Below are 19,295 nucleotides of genomic sequence, written 5' to 3' on the forward strand. Positions count from 1 at the left end.
TGTGTTTTGCCTTATATGCATCCACAGGTGTGCCACCAATTTACTCACATGGACTCTACTAACCAATCAGAAGCTTCTTCAGCTCACAATGGAATCATCTGCAGTTTTCTTATTAATGAACAATAAACTTAGTGTATATGTACTCCTAAATTTGATGTTTTATTCTGACATTTAACTAATTCAAAAGATATTTCAATATTTATTTACCTAAAACAAAACAAGTTTACTCTAAATTGATGTTGTACAGTAAAAAAAAATGTTCTTGTGTTTTCCATAAAGTGTATGTAAATATCTGATTTAAATTGTGAATATACTGCTGTGTATTGAAATTCCTCTTGTTTTGCATAGAAATATACTGAACAACATACAAAGCAGAAAGAGTTTTTTCTTTGAAAGAAGCACCTTATGTCCATTCTTGTATATCAGTGCATTACTGAAACCGATTTATTTAGCCGTGGAGGGAAACAACTGAAAATATGAAATAAACACACATGTAAGCTAAGACTCTCTAAAGAAACAGCATTGTTGTTGTTTGGCTTTTCATGTCGCCATTTGTTGATTCACTTGAAGAGGCTGGTTACTGTGACACCAGCAACAAAATATTAGAACCAAGACATGACTGGGTGAAACAAATATTAGATAATTACCTTAAGCACTCAGAGATGTACACTTATCAGTGTTTTGAGAATCTGCCAGACTTCTTTAAATGATTATTTTTTACATTAAAGCAGCAGTTCAACATATCTAAAAAATAAATAAATAAATAAATATATGAATGTAGAATTGGTTAAAGTGTTAATTTTGTGTTACTTGATTGATAGCTGAAATCCTGAGACATTGCTAATGTGAACATCCATTAAAAAGATAATAAAACAATACATTTACAGTACTAGATTTTAGTCTTCAGTTAAAATATAGGGAGCTTTAGATTTTGCCTTTAGCCCTGGGATGAATCTGTTTATGTATCTTGTCTTTCTGAAGCTTTTTTCTTGTAACTTTAATCAATCAGGTCCAAGAAAATGTTGACAGACTGTCTGACTTGAATCATAAACACATCAAAATGTTTCGTTGAAGTATCTTTTTTCTCTTTCTCTGTTCAGGTGTCCACATAGTACAGAGTATAAACAGCTGTGAATGGGATGAAAACACTGGAGAGGTGACTGGTGTACTTCAGCTTGGATATGATCGAGAAGATTTTCTTGAATTTGATATTAAGACATTAACATGGATTGCTTTGAGACCAGAGGCTGCTATGATAAAACAGAGCTGGGATTCTGACATAGATGATAAAAAAGGAAACGAGGAGTTCCACACTCAGATTTGTCCAGTGTGGCTCAAGAGGTATTTGGACAGTGGGAAAAGCTCCCTGCAGAGAACAGGTACCTTTAAAATGATAAAAAAAAATTTAAATGTATAATGACAAAATATTTACTCTGATTTTATATTAAATGATTTAGAAGGTAACCCTGAATGACCACACACGCTACTGCACTGCTACAATGTTTTATTGACAATTGCTGGTTAAAGCTGTGATTAATAACTTCTTTAGGCAAAACTGTATTTAGAGATGGCAGGAAAAATAGAAATTGACAATGATTTTCCTAGTCATTCATACTAATGTGCTAATCTAATACTTAAACAGCATTTTTGATAACTAACACACACACACACACACACACACCTTGCAGGGGAAATCCAGAGTTCATGGAACGAATCCACGCAGGCGCAAGAAAAACAAATACATCACTGATTAAAACCCAGTCTTCTTGCTTTAATGCAACAGCATTATCAGTCAGTATTTCACACCAAATCACAACAACAGTTGCCTCAAGGGACTTTATACTGTAAAGCAGATCCTGAAATAATCCGAATCAGAATCAGAATACTTCATAAATCGCTAAGGAAATTATGTATATAATTATGTATGAAATAATGCATCAGAGAAAACCCTAACAATCATATGACCCCCTATGAGCCAGCGCTTTGGCAACAATGGAAAATAAAAACTCCTTTTAACAGGAAGAAACCTCCAACAGTACCAGGCTCATGTAAGGGGAAGGGGGAGGAGGAAGAAAGCACAAAAGACCTGCTGTGGAAGAGAGCCAGAGATTAATAATATATGTAATGATTATGATATGAATCATAGTTTGATTCTCAGGTTTACTTGACTTTCAGCAGCTTGACTTATTTTCTGCTGCTAGTATAATGGTTTTCATCTAACATGTACACTACATTTGCTTCTGTATTTTTCATCATATCTGTGTCTTTAATTTTGTCTAATCTAATTCTGTGTTGATTGTTTCTCATCTTTTCTACTTCTCCATCCATTATCACTCCTTCTGTCCATTGCCTCCATTCATCCCTCTCCAACATCCCCTCTCTCCAGTTCTTCCATCATTGTCTCTCCTCCAGCAGACAAGAAAAATCTTACTCTCAATATAGAGCAGGGGTGTCAAATGTATGGCTGGCGGGACAATTTCATATGTCATAAACAGTGTTGGTCAAGTTACTTGAAAAGAGTAATCAGTAATTAATTACTGATTACTTCCCCAAAAAAGTAATCCCGTTACTTTACTGATTACTTATTTTCAAAAGTAATTAATTACTTAGTTACTTAGTTACTTAGTTACTTTTTAAAAACATGATTTACAACCTGAATAGGCGATAAAGTGATAGATCTTTCAGCCCAATTCTACTTTTTCTACATAATCCATCATACAAAATGTAATCAAATGGAAAAGTCTCTTTTTAAAACTTGTTTTGTTAGTTTTAATCTTTTAACTTTATGCATGAAGCAAAATTTTAATTATATGCACCATTCTCTGACTGGAAGAAATTAGTTTAACATTTAAACCTATTTTCTGCACATTCCAGCACATATATACATATATATATATATATATATATATATATATATATATATATATATATATATATATATATATATATATATATATATATATATATATATATATATATATATATAGTGTACACTCACACTTACACTCACTCTTTCAGATGCAAGTAAAACACAGCAGAAAATAAATAAAGTCAAAGACTAGCGGTCCTTTTGCTCTATTTTCACCTGTAAAGCAGGACTAGGGTAGGCGGAGGGTTATCCTGGTGCAGGTGTGCCGCAGCGGTCAGTGGAAGGATACGGCAGTTTCTCTGTGAGTTTCCTATAGTGATGGGATTTCCGGCTCTTTTTAGAGATCCGGCTCTTTCGGCTCGGCTCACTAAAAAGAGCCGGCTCTTTCGGCTCCGAACCGGCTCTTCAGGTTGTTTTGTTGCTTTAATTATTTAATCATTAACAATAATATAAAATTATGCAGAAAAGGAATTACTAATGTAAAAAAAGTGGTTTTATTTATATATGTTTATATATGGCCCCTAGAGACAAAGCACGTACAAACTCTAAAGCATATACAAACTCCAAAAAGCACGTACAAACTCCAAAACACATTTCTAGCGTTTACTGAACTTCCAAAACAGAGCTACCCAGATCACTTAAATTACACAATTGAAAGCATATGTGTATTGTTTGTGTATTTATAGACAAGCACTCGTATTTATTCAAATAATTTTTAAAAAAAAAGTTCATTTACCTGTTACTACCACACACCAAATCCGGTTGTTGATACTTCCTGGCTTGTGTAGCCACTAGGTAACAAAAGCTCAACACTGCGCCCTAGAAACCTGGAGCACTTCTGTTGTCTTTTGTACGTGATTCTGAGTTTATACGTGCTTCTGAGTTTTTACGTGTTTTGGAGTTTGTACGTGCTTCTGAGTTTTTACGTGTTTTGGAGTTTGTACGTGCTTCTGAGTTTTTACGTGTTTTGGAGTTTGTATGTGCTTTGTCTCTAAGGTCCACCATAAATATACTTTATTTATTCACTCTACATGTAATAAATAAATCATATAATACAAAAAACAACTATTTACATTTTAAACTTTTAACTATTTAAATTTTCAGCTTTTTCCTTTTAAACAAATTTAACGTGAAACAACACAAAACACTGCAAACCACAACACAATTAAATATAAATTAAAATATTAAAACAAATAGAAGATGCACATTCTCTGTCATATGGGCCTGCATGATTTCTGAATCCTTTATCATCTGCAACTGAAAATAGCGGATGATTACTATACCTTTCTAATGTGACGTTGTTGTCCCTGCTCTCTTTCTCTGTTCCTGTGCTACTGCGAGTGTAACTAACGCCCCTCCCCCCTCTGCCCAGCGCAAAGTACGGGCCGCGCATGCGGAGTTTAGCGGAAAAAAGGGCGAGAGAGAGGGTGAGAGAAAGAAGAAAAAAAAAAAACCTCACGGCTCCCAATAAGGAGCCGGCTCGCGTCGTTCACTTCAAAGAGCCGGCTCTAAGAGCCATTTCGTTCGCGAACGACCCATCACTAGTTTCCTATTATGTCGTAGCTACTCGTTGCTTGCTTGGAAGTTTAGGGGTTTTTTTTCGCTGTAAAAAGAAGTTTTCTTCCCACGCACAACGGACACTAATGTTTTTGTCACTTTTTACGGAATCAAACTCAAAGTAAGGTCAGTACTTCCACGCTTTAAACGCTGCACGCTCATACTCTCTCCCGCACTCGATATATGATCCATTGTTGATCTGCACACAGCTGTTGTCACGAACGTTGCACTCGCTTATGTCACTGTCATGAGACATTCTCGCAAGAAAATCACGATTTTAGTAACGCAGTAACGCAGCGTTCCTACGGGAAAGTAACGGTAATCTAATTACCGTTTTTGCAATAGTAATCCCTTACTTTACTCGTTACTTGAAAAAAGTAATCGGATTACTGCCCATCTCTGGTCATAAATGGTCCATCGGGTATGTGGGGAGCCGAATCTTCAGCCCTACTGACAATTCATGCAGGCAGAGGTGGGATTTTATTTTGATGGGCACTCCATGCGACCAATCACATGCTGGAACAGACTGGGATCATACCATTATACGAATGAAGGAAGGGGAGGAAGACAGTGTTGTGGTATAGGCCAGATACACAGAGAGACGGGAAGCAGCGGTGTGCCAAAAAGTGGTAGTCTGCCAAAAAGTGATTGCCCGTATTTACTCTGCTGTAAATGACTTATTGGCCTATAATATGCAAAATTTGCCAAATGTATCACTCATGAATGATATCAAGACAGCTTGAACCACAGCTTGCCATCACCAGTGTGTGAATGTGTGTGTGAATGGGTGGATGACTGGATGTGTAAAGCGCTTTGGGGTCCTTAAGGACTAGGAAAGCGCTATATAAATACAGGCCATTTACCATTTACAAAAAACATTCCTGTCACAAGATAGAAGCTGCAATCAGTTTTTGGCAAAGTGACTTTCACAATCCTTTATTTATCCTGTTAAAAAGTCTCATTGACTGTGTAAAACTGTAGTTTTACAGCTTATTCTACTTTGCATTAAAAAAAGACAACATTGTTTATTTACGATGTTTTTGTCCTTTCCAACCATTCTGGGCAGCTCCATCCTGTTCTCTAGTTTCAACTATCCTCCTTTTCCAGGTCCCTGGGAGCCACTGAAATAGAAAAGGTGTGGTTGGTGTGATGAATATTACCTATGCTGCCAGCTTTCCCTACCACTGTCCCCTGAGCCCACTGCTCCACCCCTTCCCTGCAGCTGAGTCCCAAACTACACCCTGCCACAAATCCATAAGCAATTTTACTCATACTTAATAATTGTCATATATTCATCATATAAGCTCAATAGCATAACCATATCCATCATCACAGGGACTTCTTTGATTGTGTTTGTTATGAGTGGAAACATGGCTTACAAAAAGCCATAAAACGAAACAAAATGTTTTCTTTCAATCTCTACTTTTTTAATTTAGAGATTGTTAAAACTCAGTTTTATTATTATTATTTTATTATCATTTGTGCATATTTTCAGTCTTTACAAAATATATGTATTGTGGTCTTTACCAGATTGTGGGTCAAACACAAAAGAGGAAGCTGTGTGTATTGGTTTGATGAAAGAAATCAGATTTGAGAACATTTGAGTGCTGTTTCACTTTCCAAGGGATGTGTCATGTTCTGATAAAGGAGTGGACTTTCAGTTTGCACTTTGAGTTTTGAGAAACTGAACCAGGAACCAACATTTATTAAATACCTGGGGAGGGGGGGGCTGTAATTTTTTGACTTCTTGTGCTTTCTTATTCAAATATTTAGAAACGTTTCTTAGCCTTGTAGTTTCATACTGGCTTGATGGACATTTACTCTTTGTTTTCAACTTTGCTACTTTGTTCCTAAAAATTGTGATGGGATACTGTTTTTATTTATGTACATACATGCAATCAAAAACTTCTCATTGGTTAATAATTTATAAGGACATGACATTACAAGTTTAATCATTTGGTTAATTTATACAAACACAGATTACTGGATTCGTTAGATTCCAGCTCTTATTCATGCTGCTACAGACCAGGGAATACAGACTCGTGCATCCTGTAGGCTGGATTGATCGTGTGCACATGCATGATTGGTGGATAACTCCTCAGTCTAACATGAAGTGCATCTGCCTCCAGGGAGCATGCGCATGTTTTATTTGTCCTGCTTTCAAATACGAGCTACGAGAAAACACTGCATGTAAAACCAGGACTGTGAGGGCATCTCTGAAAGTTGATGCTGTAAAGTCAGCAGTGAAAGAACACTGTACAACTGCAAGAGATGCAAACTAAAGCTTCCAAATGTAACTTTTTTCGTAACATATGGTGTATTTATAATTCGTTCCAATTGTGTACTATTTTTAACTTATCAAAGCGTTTTAATCAAGCTCTCAAAGTTTACTGCGAGTCTTGCAAAAACTTTACAACTGAAATGTGAAGCTTATTTTTACAGTCATGACATTAATCGCCTACTTTGGAGGCAGAACTTAAACACATATGAGGGAGAGGAGTCTGATATGAGACTGTGATGTTTTGGCTTCCTGTGCTTTCTCCTTTGAGATGTGTTTTCCTTGTTAGCTGTGCCTGTGGAGGATGTATCACACCTCCACAAGCTGGATTTAGAGCACTATGAAGAAAATCTGTAATAATACCCATTAAGAAAAAAAAAGTAAGTACATATATAAGTGCTCCTTCTATAAGATGATTCCTGAGTTTTGTTTTGTTTTTCTGTCTCTTGTTCTTATTTCAAATGTTGCAGCTGTTCAGTTAGGCAAGCAACTTATCGGGCTCAAATCGTGAGCACAATAAAAACTAGAGAATAGCAGTGCCTCTCACAATGCACAGTACTGAGAGTTCATTGCAGTCTCTTTTTTCACCATATATACAGAGGATAGATGCAATTATTTTATATTCGTTTCTTATTCAAGTCTCACTAGAATAAAGACTGATGTCAGCTCTCAATCACTGTTATATTTAGATAAGTTTCTTAGCCATTGTTGCTTCATACTGACTTGATGGATGTTTACTCTTTGTTTTCAACTTTGCTACATTGTTCCTAAAAAATGTAATGGGATACTGTTTTTATTTATGTACATACATGCAATCAGAAACTTCTCATTAGATAATCATTTATAGGGCCATGAGATTACAAATAACAGTTGTTGTTTTTTGTTTTTTTTAACATGACACAGAAAACTGAAAAACCTCAAACTTGTTCTAGGTGTTTTGCACTTTTTTTTTTTTTTACAAGATTAAAATGTAACAAAAGCTCCATCCTCTTTGATCACTCTTCAGGTAAGAGCAGCTGTGGACTGAGTTCAAAGTCTAAACTCCCTCTAAGGTATGAAGAAATAAAGTTTAATCTTTTGGTTAATTTGTACAAAGACACCAAACAGCTGCTTGTTGTGCCAGTAAAACACATTGTATCCGGTTTTGTTCAGTACAGTTTGTATTTCATGCCGACGTGTGTATGCTACATGTTCTACACCTAGCCTCTTCAGTTCACACCGTTATGAGCGTCCTAAAAGGAGTAACGGGGTGGGACACCAAAGTCGTGGGCAGGTGGCGAGAATCTAAAATAAAGACCACCATAATATCCAAGCAGCTTCACCTTTAAGTGGATATTATTGGGCATTCTAGATTACTGGACTGAATATTATTAAGCTGTAAATTCCACCTGTTATTCATGCTGCTGCAGACCAGACAGCACAGACTCCTGCATCCTGTGATAAGTGATAAGTGGTAATAAGTCCTCACTCCAAAGTGAAGCATGTCTGCCCCCAGGGACCATGCACACGTTTTATTCATGCTGCTTTCAAATCCGAGCTGCTAGAAAACACTGCATATAAAACCAGAACTGTGAGGGCGTCTCTGAAAGTTGATGCAGTAAAGTCAGCAGTGAAAGAACACTGTACAACTGCAAGAGATGCAAACTAAAGCTTTCAAATGTCACGGGGTTTTTTTTGTTTGTTTGTTTTTTTAACATGTGCCGTATGTATCCTATATGTAAGCTACATCAGTTTTTATAAAAACCTAATTTATACTAGAGATGGACCGATCCGATATTACGTATCGGTATCGGTCCGATAGTGACCCAAATTACTGGATCGGATATCGGTGAGAAATAAAAAATGTAATCCGATCCATTAAATATCAAAAAAAGCACCTCACAAAACTTGCTACACGGCGTAACTCGGCTCATAACCGTAGCACGTTGCAGCAGTATGCGTCACGTGATAGAGCCGCTGTGTGTATTTGTAGCCTTGCTAGCAAACCAGCATTTCATCTCCGAGGAAGTTTTCCCAGAGAGAAGTAAAGCAAGTGTGTAAGTTCATCTCTGAGTGTTTGTAAAGCATTCCCACCTTAAGCTTAACAACAGATATATGGAGCGACTGCCTCTCTCTCCCTCTCCTGCTGCTACTTCAATCATGAAACTGCTTAATGATCAGCTGATCGGCTTTTCTGTCGCGAGTCTGTCTCTCTTCTTTGTTTTTGGCCCACTTCTCACCAGAAAGAGGAAACCAGCGGCTGAACAACAGCAGCACGTTTAAGCTTGATAAGCTGTTGTTAGAATTTATTTAATATTACTTTCTACACCAGGATCTTTTTCTACGTAGCTGACGGCTGGTAACTGTGCAGGGGCGGATCTAGCAAAGTTTAGCCAGGGGGGCCGATAGGGCATGAACAAGGAAAAGGGGGCACAAAGACATACTTTTCTTTCTTATTCTCATTTAAAATGTCGAGCTTTTAATAAATAATTATCTGACTCTTACACCCAAAGTTTTAATCTGATGTAAAATATATAGAAGTCCATTACTGTATATAGTAACTGTTAAGTCTAATATACTCTAGTAAGCTATACTACTTTTTCCTTTGGGAAGATACCATCTGTGCAGTCTGCAGTTCTGTTGAAGAAAGATGTTGAATCTATTTAATTATTCTTGAAAAATAATTTCTTTCTGTGCATTTTCCCCCTGCATCAAATTAAATTTGATTACATCGATTAAGCATCATGAGCTGGAGGGTGGGGGGTGGTTCCCTATTTTTTTTTTTTGCTGGGAGTTTGCAACCCTATTAGTTAGGTTGCTTGATATTTCTGCTAAGTACTCTTTAAAATACCAGAATAGGGAGGATGGAGCAGGTTTACGTTTATTAGATTGATCAGTATTGCTGAACTATGAAATATTTTGTTGTATTTTTTACATACAGGTATAACAGAATAGCTTTAGTGTTGTTATTTATTTAAACTTGAGTATAAACTTATACAAAATGCAGCAAGATATTAAAAAAACGTTTTATTGATTAAAAAACACACTATATCGGATTCATATCGGTATCGGCAGATATCCAAATTTATGATATCGGTATCGGTATCGGACATAAAAAAGTGGTATCGTGCCATCTCTAATTTATACCCTTTACAATGTTTCAGTGCAGCTGGAGGACAACAACAAATCTACAACTCTGAAACTGGACATTCTGTAAAACTGTGCTGACAAGTGCAAAAGTAGGATGTAAGATTTTTTAACCTAAAGCATTTTTTTTTTTATCAAGCTTTCAAAATTTACCTTGAATCTTGTAAAACATTTACAATTGAAATGTGAACATTTGAAAGCTTGTTTTTAAGTCATGGCACGGCATTAATCACTTACTTTGGAGGCAGAACTTCAACGCATGTGGGAGGGGCAGGAATCTGATATTTGTACTCTTTCGGATTTTCAAGGTCTCCAGATTTTCATGGTTTCTTGGTCCGACAGCTTTAATCATAAAGAGAAGATGATATTACTTTTGTTGCCTCTCTTCTACCATGGTTTATTTGCAGGTAAGAAAGACTTTGAACTCCAACAGCAGCCCCCCTCTATTTCTCTCTCTTTTAAATGCGTCACTACAATAATAAAGAGGATATAAACAGGAGACAGACAAAATCGGGTTTTATCAGTTATGCTTAAAAGTTTTACTTTTCTTAATGAGGTGATATATAGGTGATATATAATTAGAAATATTTTGATAATGGAGCATAAAAACTGCACAAAGTTTTATATCAGATTTACCCTGTTACACATGTTTTCAAAAGATACATATCTGTAATATTTTTTGGCAGACTATTGACTATTAGACTATTGGTTTTAGTTGCTGACATTGTTTTTCTGCATAGCTCATTCTCGATCATTTATTATTCACAAACCGAAAAGACCTAAATGCAATCTTTCTCGAAATCTTTGCAATTTATTGAAAACTTAAAACAGTACATGAAGAAAATCGATATTTTATGACAAATGTTTTATTATTTAATGATAAGTCTTAAATATTTATCATGGACCAAAAATATCTCTGATTGTTGTTCTCGATTGTCTTTTGGCCCAAGCTGGACACGTTTTATTTTTCGGGATAGTGAGCACAAGTAATGTATTTTAACAGGAAGCAGACTATTTTTTTATCATGTAGCTTGTGACCTGTGTCCAGAGAAAAGGAGAACATGTCACCATGGCGATGTTGTATTTTAACTCGAAACACAATTTTAATATTTAACCTTAACTAATTTGTTGTTAGTGAAGTGAACTTGAACTGGGTCTCTGGTGTGAGTGTCCTGGCTATACCACCAGCCTCCACCAGCCTGATACTGTTGTTTATGTGTGTGCGTGCGCATGTGTGTTGTTTTTTAAGTGGAAAAATTTTTTTTTGCTTTAACGGACACGTTTTGATAGACAAAAGCTTGTGACTATTTCACTGCCATGAGAGTCCATTGTTTGGCCACGGGAGTTTACCAACCTGAGATTAACGTTCTCTTTGGGAGACTGTATAAAACATATTATAGTGAATTAATCATAATTCTGATGATGTTTGTATATTTCATGTACTTATTTACTTATTTTGTAAATATTGTTCCACAGTGAAACACTCGTTGATGCACTCTGTCACTGGATCCTCTGGAGACCCAAACATCTCAGAGTTTGCAGGTGTTGTATTGTTTGATGGCACTGAGGCCGTTTTCTGTGACAGCAGGAACAAGAAATTAGAACCAAGACAGGACTGGATGAAAAAAATATTCAGCAATGACACTCAGCACTTGGCATTGTACACCCAACAGTGTTTTGAAGATCAGCCAAAGATCTTCAGATTCTTGATTTCTACTGTAAAGCAGCTGTTACATCAAATAGAAGGTGCAGTATTTTGTGTTAAACCTGATTATTGGAGATTATGTATCGGAATTTCAGGAGCGGGACCACGCCTCCAAACACACTCCTTCCGGCTGTCATCTATATAGGTTCCCCCAGTTCTGCAAACTGATCATTCTCATTTACGTGCCCCACCCTCCTTCCATCCTTGTTCTCCATTCTTCAACTTCTTCACTTCTATTTAGTACATGGGGATCTGCCAGGCCCCCCCTTCGTGGCCTTTCCCAAACCGCAGCTTAATTCATGTCAAAGCATTCACTTTTACCTACTAAAATGCTGTAAAACCTAAAATGAGGACGTGGGCCCAGCGAGTGAAATATAAATCAAGGAATATACTTCAGGAAAAATGATTAATGTGAAATTGTTATTTTATCTATCTTCCACCTATCCAGTTCATGGTCAGGAGCTAATCCCAGCTGTTTTAGGGTAAGAGGCAGGGTACACCTTGGACAAGTCAACAGGGTGTCACAGGGCCAATAGAGAGACAGACAACTATTCACACCAGCAACCAATTTAGAATCGCCAGTTAAGCTAACTCACATATACATTTTGGAGTGTGGCAAGAAGCCAGACTAGCTGGAGAAACACATAAGCATGTAAGCACAGGAAGAATCTGCAAACTCCACACAGAAAAGGAACACCTGGCACCAGGATAGTGTAGTGTGATGCTTTGAGCAACTTTCTCACAGTATTCCCTAATGGCTGTGGCCTCTTGCAACATGATAATGGACCCTAACACAAAGAAAAAATGGATCAGAAATGAGGAGCACAGCAACGATTTTTAGATGTTGACTTGTCCTTCAAATTCCTCATATTTCAATCCATCCTAGCACTGTGAGATATGCTGGACAAACAAGTGATTCATTCAGCCCCCTCCTCACAACTTACAGGACTTAAAGCATCTGTTATATACCAGCAAACCATCAGGGCTCTAGTGGCGTCCATACCTCGATGGTTCAGCTGCTGTTTTGGCAGCAAACGGAGGGTCCAACACAATATTCAACATGTGGCCATAATGCTCTGTCTGATTGGCATAATGTAGATGTATATTTTTTTTTTAAATTGTTAGACTTATGCCCCCACCCTAGGGGTAACTTGCAACTCCCCACTCTTCCTATTCCCAAGAAAGCGCCAACAGGACAGGATAATTTCAGATAATGAGTTGCTTTTGAGGTGAGTTGTCCCCAATAAAACAAACATAAGTTCTTAATAAAGGCCAAACAAAGGACAATTCTCAATCCTATACTCCTGATCAATATAGAAGGGGAAAATAATTTTAAACACAAAAGTCTTCCCACTCTAACTTGCCACAAAGTGCTCAATATTTACAGTGTAAGTAAGCAGAGTGTGGCGGGGTGTGGTCTGCGGCGCCGGTGCAGGGTAGGCAGGCGCACTTGCATGGCATCTGCAATCACTCCTCGCCAGCTTAAAGTGTGGGTTGTTGTTGGAGTGTGTGGCTGTGAGCTGAAAACCTACATCCAGTGTGTAAACAACCAACCGTGAGTGATAATAAAAGCAAGATGCTGAAAAGCATGTGCGTGTCGGGTCTGTCCTGGGTCATTTACACACAGTTATCAGACTAAATTGATAGCTTCTAATCTGGCTACGCACTCACGCTCAATTCCAATGACAAGCTGGAGCAAAACTGGGGGCAAAAAAAGGTGGGGCAAGGACCATGCTGGATGTCAGCTAGAGTTGTAGAGGCTGCTGTTCGTCTAGTGATCAAATCCACCCATATGAGTCATAGGACATTGAAAAAATAAAGTTGTGAGTTGTAAAACTCTCCCCATAACCTTTCATTTGATATATTACTCAATATGGTTTCTTGAATATTTTTCAAAGCTCAAGTCTGACCTTGGGCACTAACCATGAAGGTCGAGTTCCAATGCTTAGCCAACATAGGTACTCGTGTCACCAAGGCCTCAATATATTGTTGTGCAGTTTGAAGACAATCCATTAAAAAAAAAAGTTTTCACTGATTTTCACATTTGTTTTGACATTGACTTTGACTGATTTTCACCAAAATTAAATTTTGCTTGTATCTACAACCATGCTGTAAATGACTGCGACCCGACACACCGTTCTTGTGCCTGGTTTTGGAGTTTTTATTAACTTTACACTCATGTGTCTTTACTTGTTTCGGCACCTACGTCAGCCAGCTTTCCAGCTGGGTGCACACACTCTTCTCCCTTCTGGTCTCCAACTTCACCATACAAATTAAAAAAAAACCTCATAACCTCATTAGACCAATCATCTCAACTTTTCCCTCCTACCTCCCTGGTACCGCCCCTTGAGCTCAGTGCACCACCCCTCCCGTGCAGCTGAGCCAGGGACCACACCTCTGCCACACACGCAAAATTTGAAAAAGATATCTTGAAAACTAACATGGTTTATAGCCTATAACTCTGTCAGATGATTCTTGGGATTAATCAGTTTACTCCCTCATCTTTTTTTTGTAATCTTGATTTATCAATAATTAATAATAATAATTTCAGATAATAGAAGTTGCTCATACAATGTAGAATATTATCATAGTTTCTTGCTTACCCTGTTTTTTTCTCTCTTTTTAGGTGTTCACATATTACAGAGAACAGGTGGATGTGAATGGAATGAAAACACTGATGAAGTGGTTGGTATGGTACAGTATGGGTATAATGGAGAAGGCTTTCTTGAACTGGATCTTAAGACACTGACATGGATCCCACTGAAACCAGAAGCTGCCATTATCAAAAAGGAATGGGATACTGACACAATTGTAATCAAAGACATTGAAAGCCTCCTCACTAAGGTTTGTCGAGAGTGGCTGAAGAGGTATTGGAGCTATGGGAGCAGCTTCCTGCAGAGAACAGGTAACAGGAATCATATGACCTGATGCAGTTTCACGGATACGGTATACAGTTTATATTGTATTGTTCTGATGATATCAAAAGAAAATGGTAAAATGTTTAGGCTTATTTTGTATTTAACTCTTTAAATGTTATTTTGTTTCTTTGTTTTGTTCTTTTTTTGGCCTGAAATTTGCATTGCTCTGTTTGCCTCATTCTTCCACACAGTCTTCAAATCCTGAAGGTTCTGTAGGCCTCTGATATGAAGTCTGACCTTCAGCTCTTTCTTAGATTTTTAAGTGGATTCAGGTCAGGTGATTGGCTAGGCCATTCTAGCAGCTCTATTTTCTTTCTCTGAAAACAGCTGAGAGGTTCTTTGGCTGTGTGTTTGGGATCATTGTCTCACTGAAACATCCACCCTATTTTCATCTTCAACATCCTGGTAGATGGCAGCAGATTTTTCACCAACTTCACTGTTGATATGGTGTTTTTGGGTGATGTGCTGTGCCTTTCAACTCCAAACACTGTGTGTACTATGGTGTGTATTGCTATGCATTGAACTATCTATATATTCCCCCAGTAATTCTAAGGCTTGCCTAAATGTTGTTTAGAAAACTTTCAACAGACTTCACTTCTGAAGAAAAAGCATGTTGGAGTTGTGAGCGTGCATACAGGCCATGGCAGCTGAGTGCATTACTTCTAGTTTTCTTTGAAACAGTTGTACCTTTTGATTCCAGGTCTTTCTGTAGTTCGCCATAACTACTGAAAGACCTTCTTTTACGACTCTTCTGATCATTGCTCACTGGAACCTTCAGTAGTTTAGAAATTCTTCTGTAATCAATGCCATCAGCATATTTGCAAAAATAAGGTTGCAAAGGTCTTGAGAGCTCGTTGAGTCTACCCTTCGTGAGATGTTTCTTATGTGACACCTTGGTGATGAGACACTTTTTAAAGGTGATCAGTTGGGACTGAACCAGCTGAAATTAATTTGCACTAAGGCTTAATCCTCCATGTATTAATGTTAGGCTATGTATAGATTTCTAATAGATTTGTTGTCCAAAATGTGTGAGGGATATGAGGGAATTTTGAGCCAGGTCAAAATTGACCTGAACTACTTTGAAGGTATTGTGTATGAACAGTATTTTGGAGGCAACTCTAAAAGAAGCTAAGTCCAGGCACTGCTGTGCAGCTACAATGTTTTGCTGATGTGGTTTAACATTTTGATCAATGTCATCTACAGTTTTTAAATAAAAAATTACAAATGTAATGAAGAACCTTGTTATTCTTACTAGTGACCTAATTGAAAATTAAACAAAAAATGCAGCATTTTGGACAACTATCACTGACTGTCAGTACATAGATATATATCACTGTTAATTATGTGAAGTATCTGGTTATGTGATTTATTCATCTTTGTATTTCTACATTGATCATATGGATTTAAATCTCTACTTCTTCCATTCATTCACGCTCATTTACCTCTTTGCATCTGGTTTCCACCTTCCCTCTCTGCAGTTCTTCCTTCGGTGTCTCTCCTCCAGAAGACTCCCTCCTCTCCAGTCAGCTGCCACGCTACAGGTTTCTATCCTGACAGAGTCATGATGTTCTGGAGGAAAGATGGAGAGGAGATTCATGAAGGTGTGGACCACAGAGAAATCCTCCCCAACAATGATGAGACCTTCCAGATAACCGTTAATCTGAATGTTTCATCAGTCAGACCAGAAGACTGGAGCAGATACGACTGTGTGTTTCATCTCTCTGGTGTTGAGGACAACATTGTAACCAAACTGGATAAAACAGCAATCAGAACAAATTGGGATGAAAACAACAGAACAAGTGAGAGAAACACATTTAATTCATTTTATTTGCTTTTATTATATGTGGCGTTTGTCCACTTTTTGTGTTTAAACTCGGGGAGATCCCAAAGACCATTTTTTTCCATTGCCCTTAAAATTAATCCTATTTAAATTTCACATTCACTGTTTAGACTATGCAACCATGACAGTGATCCTGGAATTTAATGTTTTTAATCAATAAAAAAAATGTTTATTTATGTTTAGCATCACAATTGCAGCGCTGTTACTAAATTAATTTAGGGGTGTTTTGGGGTGAGAAAAAGGCATGCATACAAATCTTACATAAATGCCTCCTACAATGAACTTCTTTAGCTGACAATACAATATTTCAGGACCACTCTGGTCCTGTAAGATTGTAGGATATTATTTTTTCCCCACATAATCATCATAATTATTTCGCATCGGTATAGCTTCATACAGAGATGATACTTTATTTTTTTCCCCCTTATCAATATGTGATTTTAAGATTTCATGATGAATGAATATCATAGTAATGAGTTCATGTGTGTATTTCATCTTGTTGTTTTTCTGAGCAGAATTAATCTCCATCATTGTTGTTGTTCCTGTTCTCATCGCTATTGCTGCTGTTGGATTTGTTGTTTACAAAAGGAAAAAAGGTGAGAGCTTCAAACGGACTGAACTGTTTCTTTAATCAAACTGAACATGTCTGCAATTATTTGTTTCCTTCTTATTTTGGCAACAGAAATTGCTCCTCGTAAGTAAACTGTTATCATTTTACTTTGATCTGTGGATTTAAAAAAGGTTGTGGTATAATATTGTACAAGAGAGTCTTATTATATATGTATAAATCCAAAATAGGACCAGTGGAATAACTATGTGTTTTCGATCTTACAGGTCCCGTTGACATCGATGAATTGTATGAGTCACTGAATTGAAATTGGAAACCCAGCCCACACAGCGCCATATGGAAAGCTATACACACCTGCAGTTAAACACATTAAAAGCAAAGATGTCACAGACTTTGAACTTGGACCCGGGATTTTGATGGGTTGTGATTACAGCATGTGATCCAAGCTGCCTCGAAAATACTTTTGTTGTCTTAATAAACCAAATGTTGGCTGTCTCACAAACTTTTTCATTTTTTTTTTAAATTTTTAAAGTTTTGAGTCAGAGGCTTTAATCACTGGAAAAAAGAGAAGAAGAAAAAAGATTGGTCAATTCTCCAAAAACACTGTTCTAAATTACTTCATGTTGGCTTGAGTCAGGAGTGTATAAAGTCCAGTGTCTGCCCAGATAATACATCATTGTAAAAAAAATAATCTCAGTCAATATCTTATAATATATTGTTTGGGTACTATAAAGCACGATCAACATACCCATCTGTGATCTGGATTAACTTACTTATTCACTTAGTTACGGTATTTCGGATGACATGTCTGTTATCTGTCTTTAGATCTGTTTTGTCATTTAAATATTAAATTATAATATTTAATTACTGCAAATTATTTAATTGTGCATCATGAGCTTACCTGCAGATGCAGTCTGACAGAGAAGGAGCGGCACCATTAGCTTCTAGCGGGGTTTGAAGGCAGAGGCCTTGGCATTCCAGTCTTTGGTTGCCAAAACTGGCTTTGGGTACAAAACGTCACCTCTCTGTTGGGGAAGAAGCCTGAGCTATTACTTGAGGCTGAGGGATACTTGGGTTCTGGAACCAGCTAGAGACAACCCTTGACTTGCACTGGGGTTCCTGGTGGCGGAGTTTGACATGTGTCAAAGTCCAAGGCCACAGTCCTCAGTCCGAGAAGGGTGGAGCCTACTCCAGGTTAGGAATGAATGACAGTCACAGGACAGGGGCGTAATTACTTCAGAATCTTGTTCATTACTGAGGCAAGAGTGGAGTGGGAGATTGACAGATTGGTGGGGCATCAGCAGCCATGCACACTACTAGACAGCTGAGCATGAAAATGAAGAGATTCAGTATATGTTCCTACCATCACCCTACTCTACTCTCAACTCAAAGTACTTGAAACATAAAGGGTGACATCAAGAAAACCAGCCGTGGAACAACATACTTCTGCAATGCAATACACTGTCAGTGTTTTACTATTAAAGATTATAATGATGATCAAATAATGTAAATCTGAAATGTTGATCAATTAATTAAAAAAACAGCTTTATTGTCTTTTATGAGGCCCACCAAAATGTGTTTTTCTCTACTTTTCTCTCATTAGTGGAGTATACATTATCTATTAGTTTAGTTATTACTTGAGTTATTTCTTTGGCTCTGCCTAATGTTCAGTAATTTACTTCTGAAACTGTCATGGTCTGTGTCAATAGAAAATTGTACTTAGTAGTCAGTATAATCTTTTAATAATATAAGTTTGCATATGGTAGAATACTGCATGTTGACCTTATGATGACTTAGGCTGTAGGGATGGGTATCGAAAACCGGTTCTTGTTGAGAACCGGTTCCCAGTGTTTCATTTACCTGGCAGGAAACACGGCGCCTAAGCGGCTCAAACACTAAAAAGTTTCATTATACTTTACGAGAACGGAAGACAACAGGGCAACTTGCAATACTTGCAAAGTAGATATTTCATTTAAGGGAGGAAACACTACAAATATGCAAAAGCATTTGCTCACAAAACACACGATGACCTTAAATGAATGTCGTGTTTTTAATTCCGCTCCGGACTCGTGAATCTCAACCCAGCAGCAGCGGTAACGTTTGCACGTCCTCTCCTGTTAATGAGGCAGGTAAATAATCAACTAACAGTACATATTATGTTTGCGTGATCTGCCTTATTACAAAACCTTATTACTGTGCATTTAGGTGACCATGATGAGAGAGACAGACAGAGTCTGGCTCAGATGCTGGCAGTTGTCGCTGCAGTCTACCGGTAGCGTCTCCTTTCAGGCCAGGATAGACGAATGTCACCAAGCAGTGACTCAGTTTGTGGTCAAAGGTTTGCACCCATTTGCCACAGCAGATGATTTTCGGTAAGTGAATGTGTTTAATTGTAGGCAGGGACATTACTGGATATTCTTGTGTAATTGCTACA

At 37.5% G+C, this 19,295-nt stretch overlaps 2 protein-coding genes and 1 pseudogene across 3 annotated transcripts in view; 2 read left to right on the forward strand and 1 right to left on the reverse strand.

Annotated features, from left to right (window-relative positions):
- Positions 1-19,295, reverse strand: part of LOC146492738 (major histocompatibility complex class I-related protein 1-like) — a 51,507-nt gene that overhangs the window by 22,102 nt on the left and 10,110 nt on the right. The window lies entirely within an intron of this gene.
- LOC146492739 (major histocompatibility complex class I-related protein 1-like) lies at positions 304-2,442 on the forward strand (annotated as a pseudogene).
- LOC146492740 (major histocompatibility complex class I-related protein 1-like) lies at positions 9,979-18,654 on the forward strand. Of its 2 annotated transcripts, none has more exons than XM_085147945.1 (6): positions 9,979-10,237; positions 11,307-11,576; positions 14,162-14,440; positions 15,932-16,252; positions 16,809-16,889; positions 17,128-18,654. In XM_085147945.1, the coding sequence occupies exons 1-6, from the start codon at positions 10,090-10,092 to the stop codon at positions 17,166-17,168; spliced, it is 1,140 nt and encodes a 379-aa protein (XP_085004071.1). In that variant the 5' UTR covers positions 9,979-10,089; the 3' UTR covers positions 17,169-18,654. The 2 variants fall into 2 exon arrangements, with proteins under 2 accessions (XP_085004071.1, XP_085004072.1); XM_085147946.1 differs by having other exon boundaries at positions 9,981-10,237; positions 11,307-11,372.

The sequence above is a fragment of the Neolamprologus multifasciatus genome, chromosome 22 (genome assembly GCF_963576455.1).
Source record: "Neolamprologus multifasciatus chromosome 22, fNeoMul1.2, whole genome shotgun sequence".
NCBI classification, from domain to species: Eukaryota; Metazoa; Chordata; class Actinopteri; order Cichliformes; family Cichlidae; genus Neolamprologus; species Neolamprologus multifasciatus.

Coding starts and splice junctions, on each gene's coding strand:
- LOC146492740 (XM_085147945.1), top strand. CDS start 10,090: ATGTGGGAGGGGCAGGAATCTGATATTTGTACTCTTTCGGATTTTCAA. Junction 11,577..14,161: donor GCTGTTACATCAAATAGAAG/GTGCAGTATTTT, acceptor CTCTCTTTTTAG/GTGTTCACATATTACAGAGA. Junction 14,441..15,931: donor CAGCTTCCTGCAGAGAACAG/GTAACAGGAATC, acceptor CCCTCTCTGCAG/TTCTTCCTTCGGTGTCTCTC.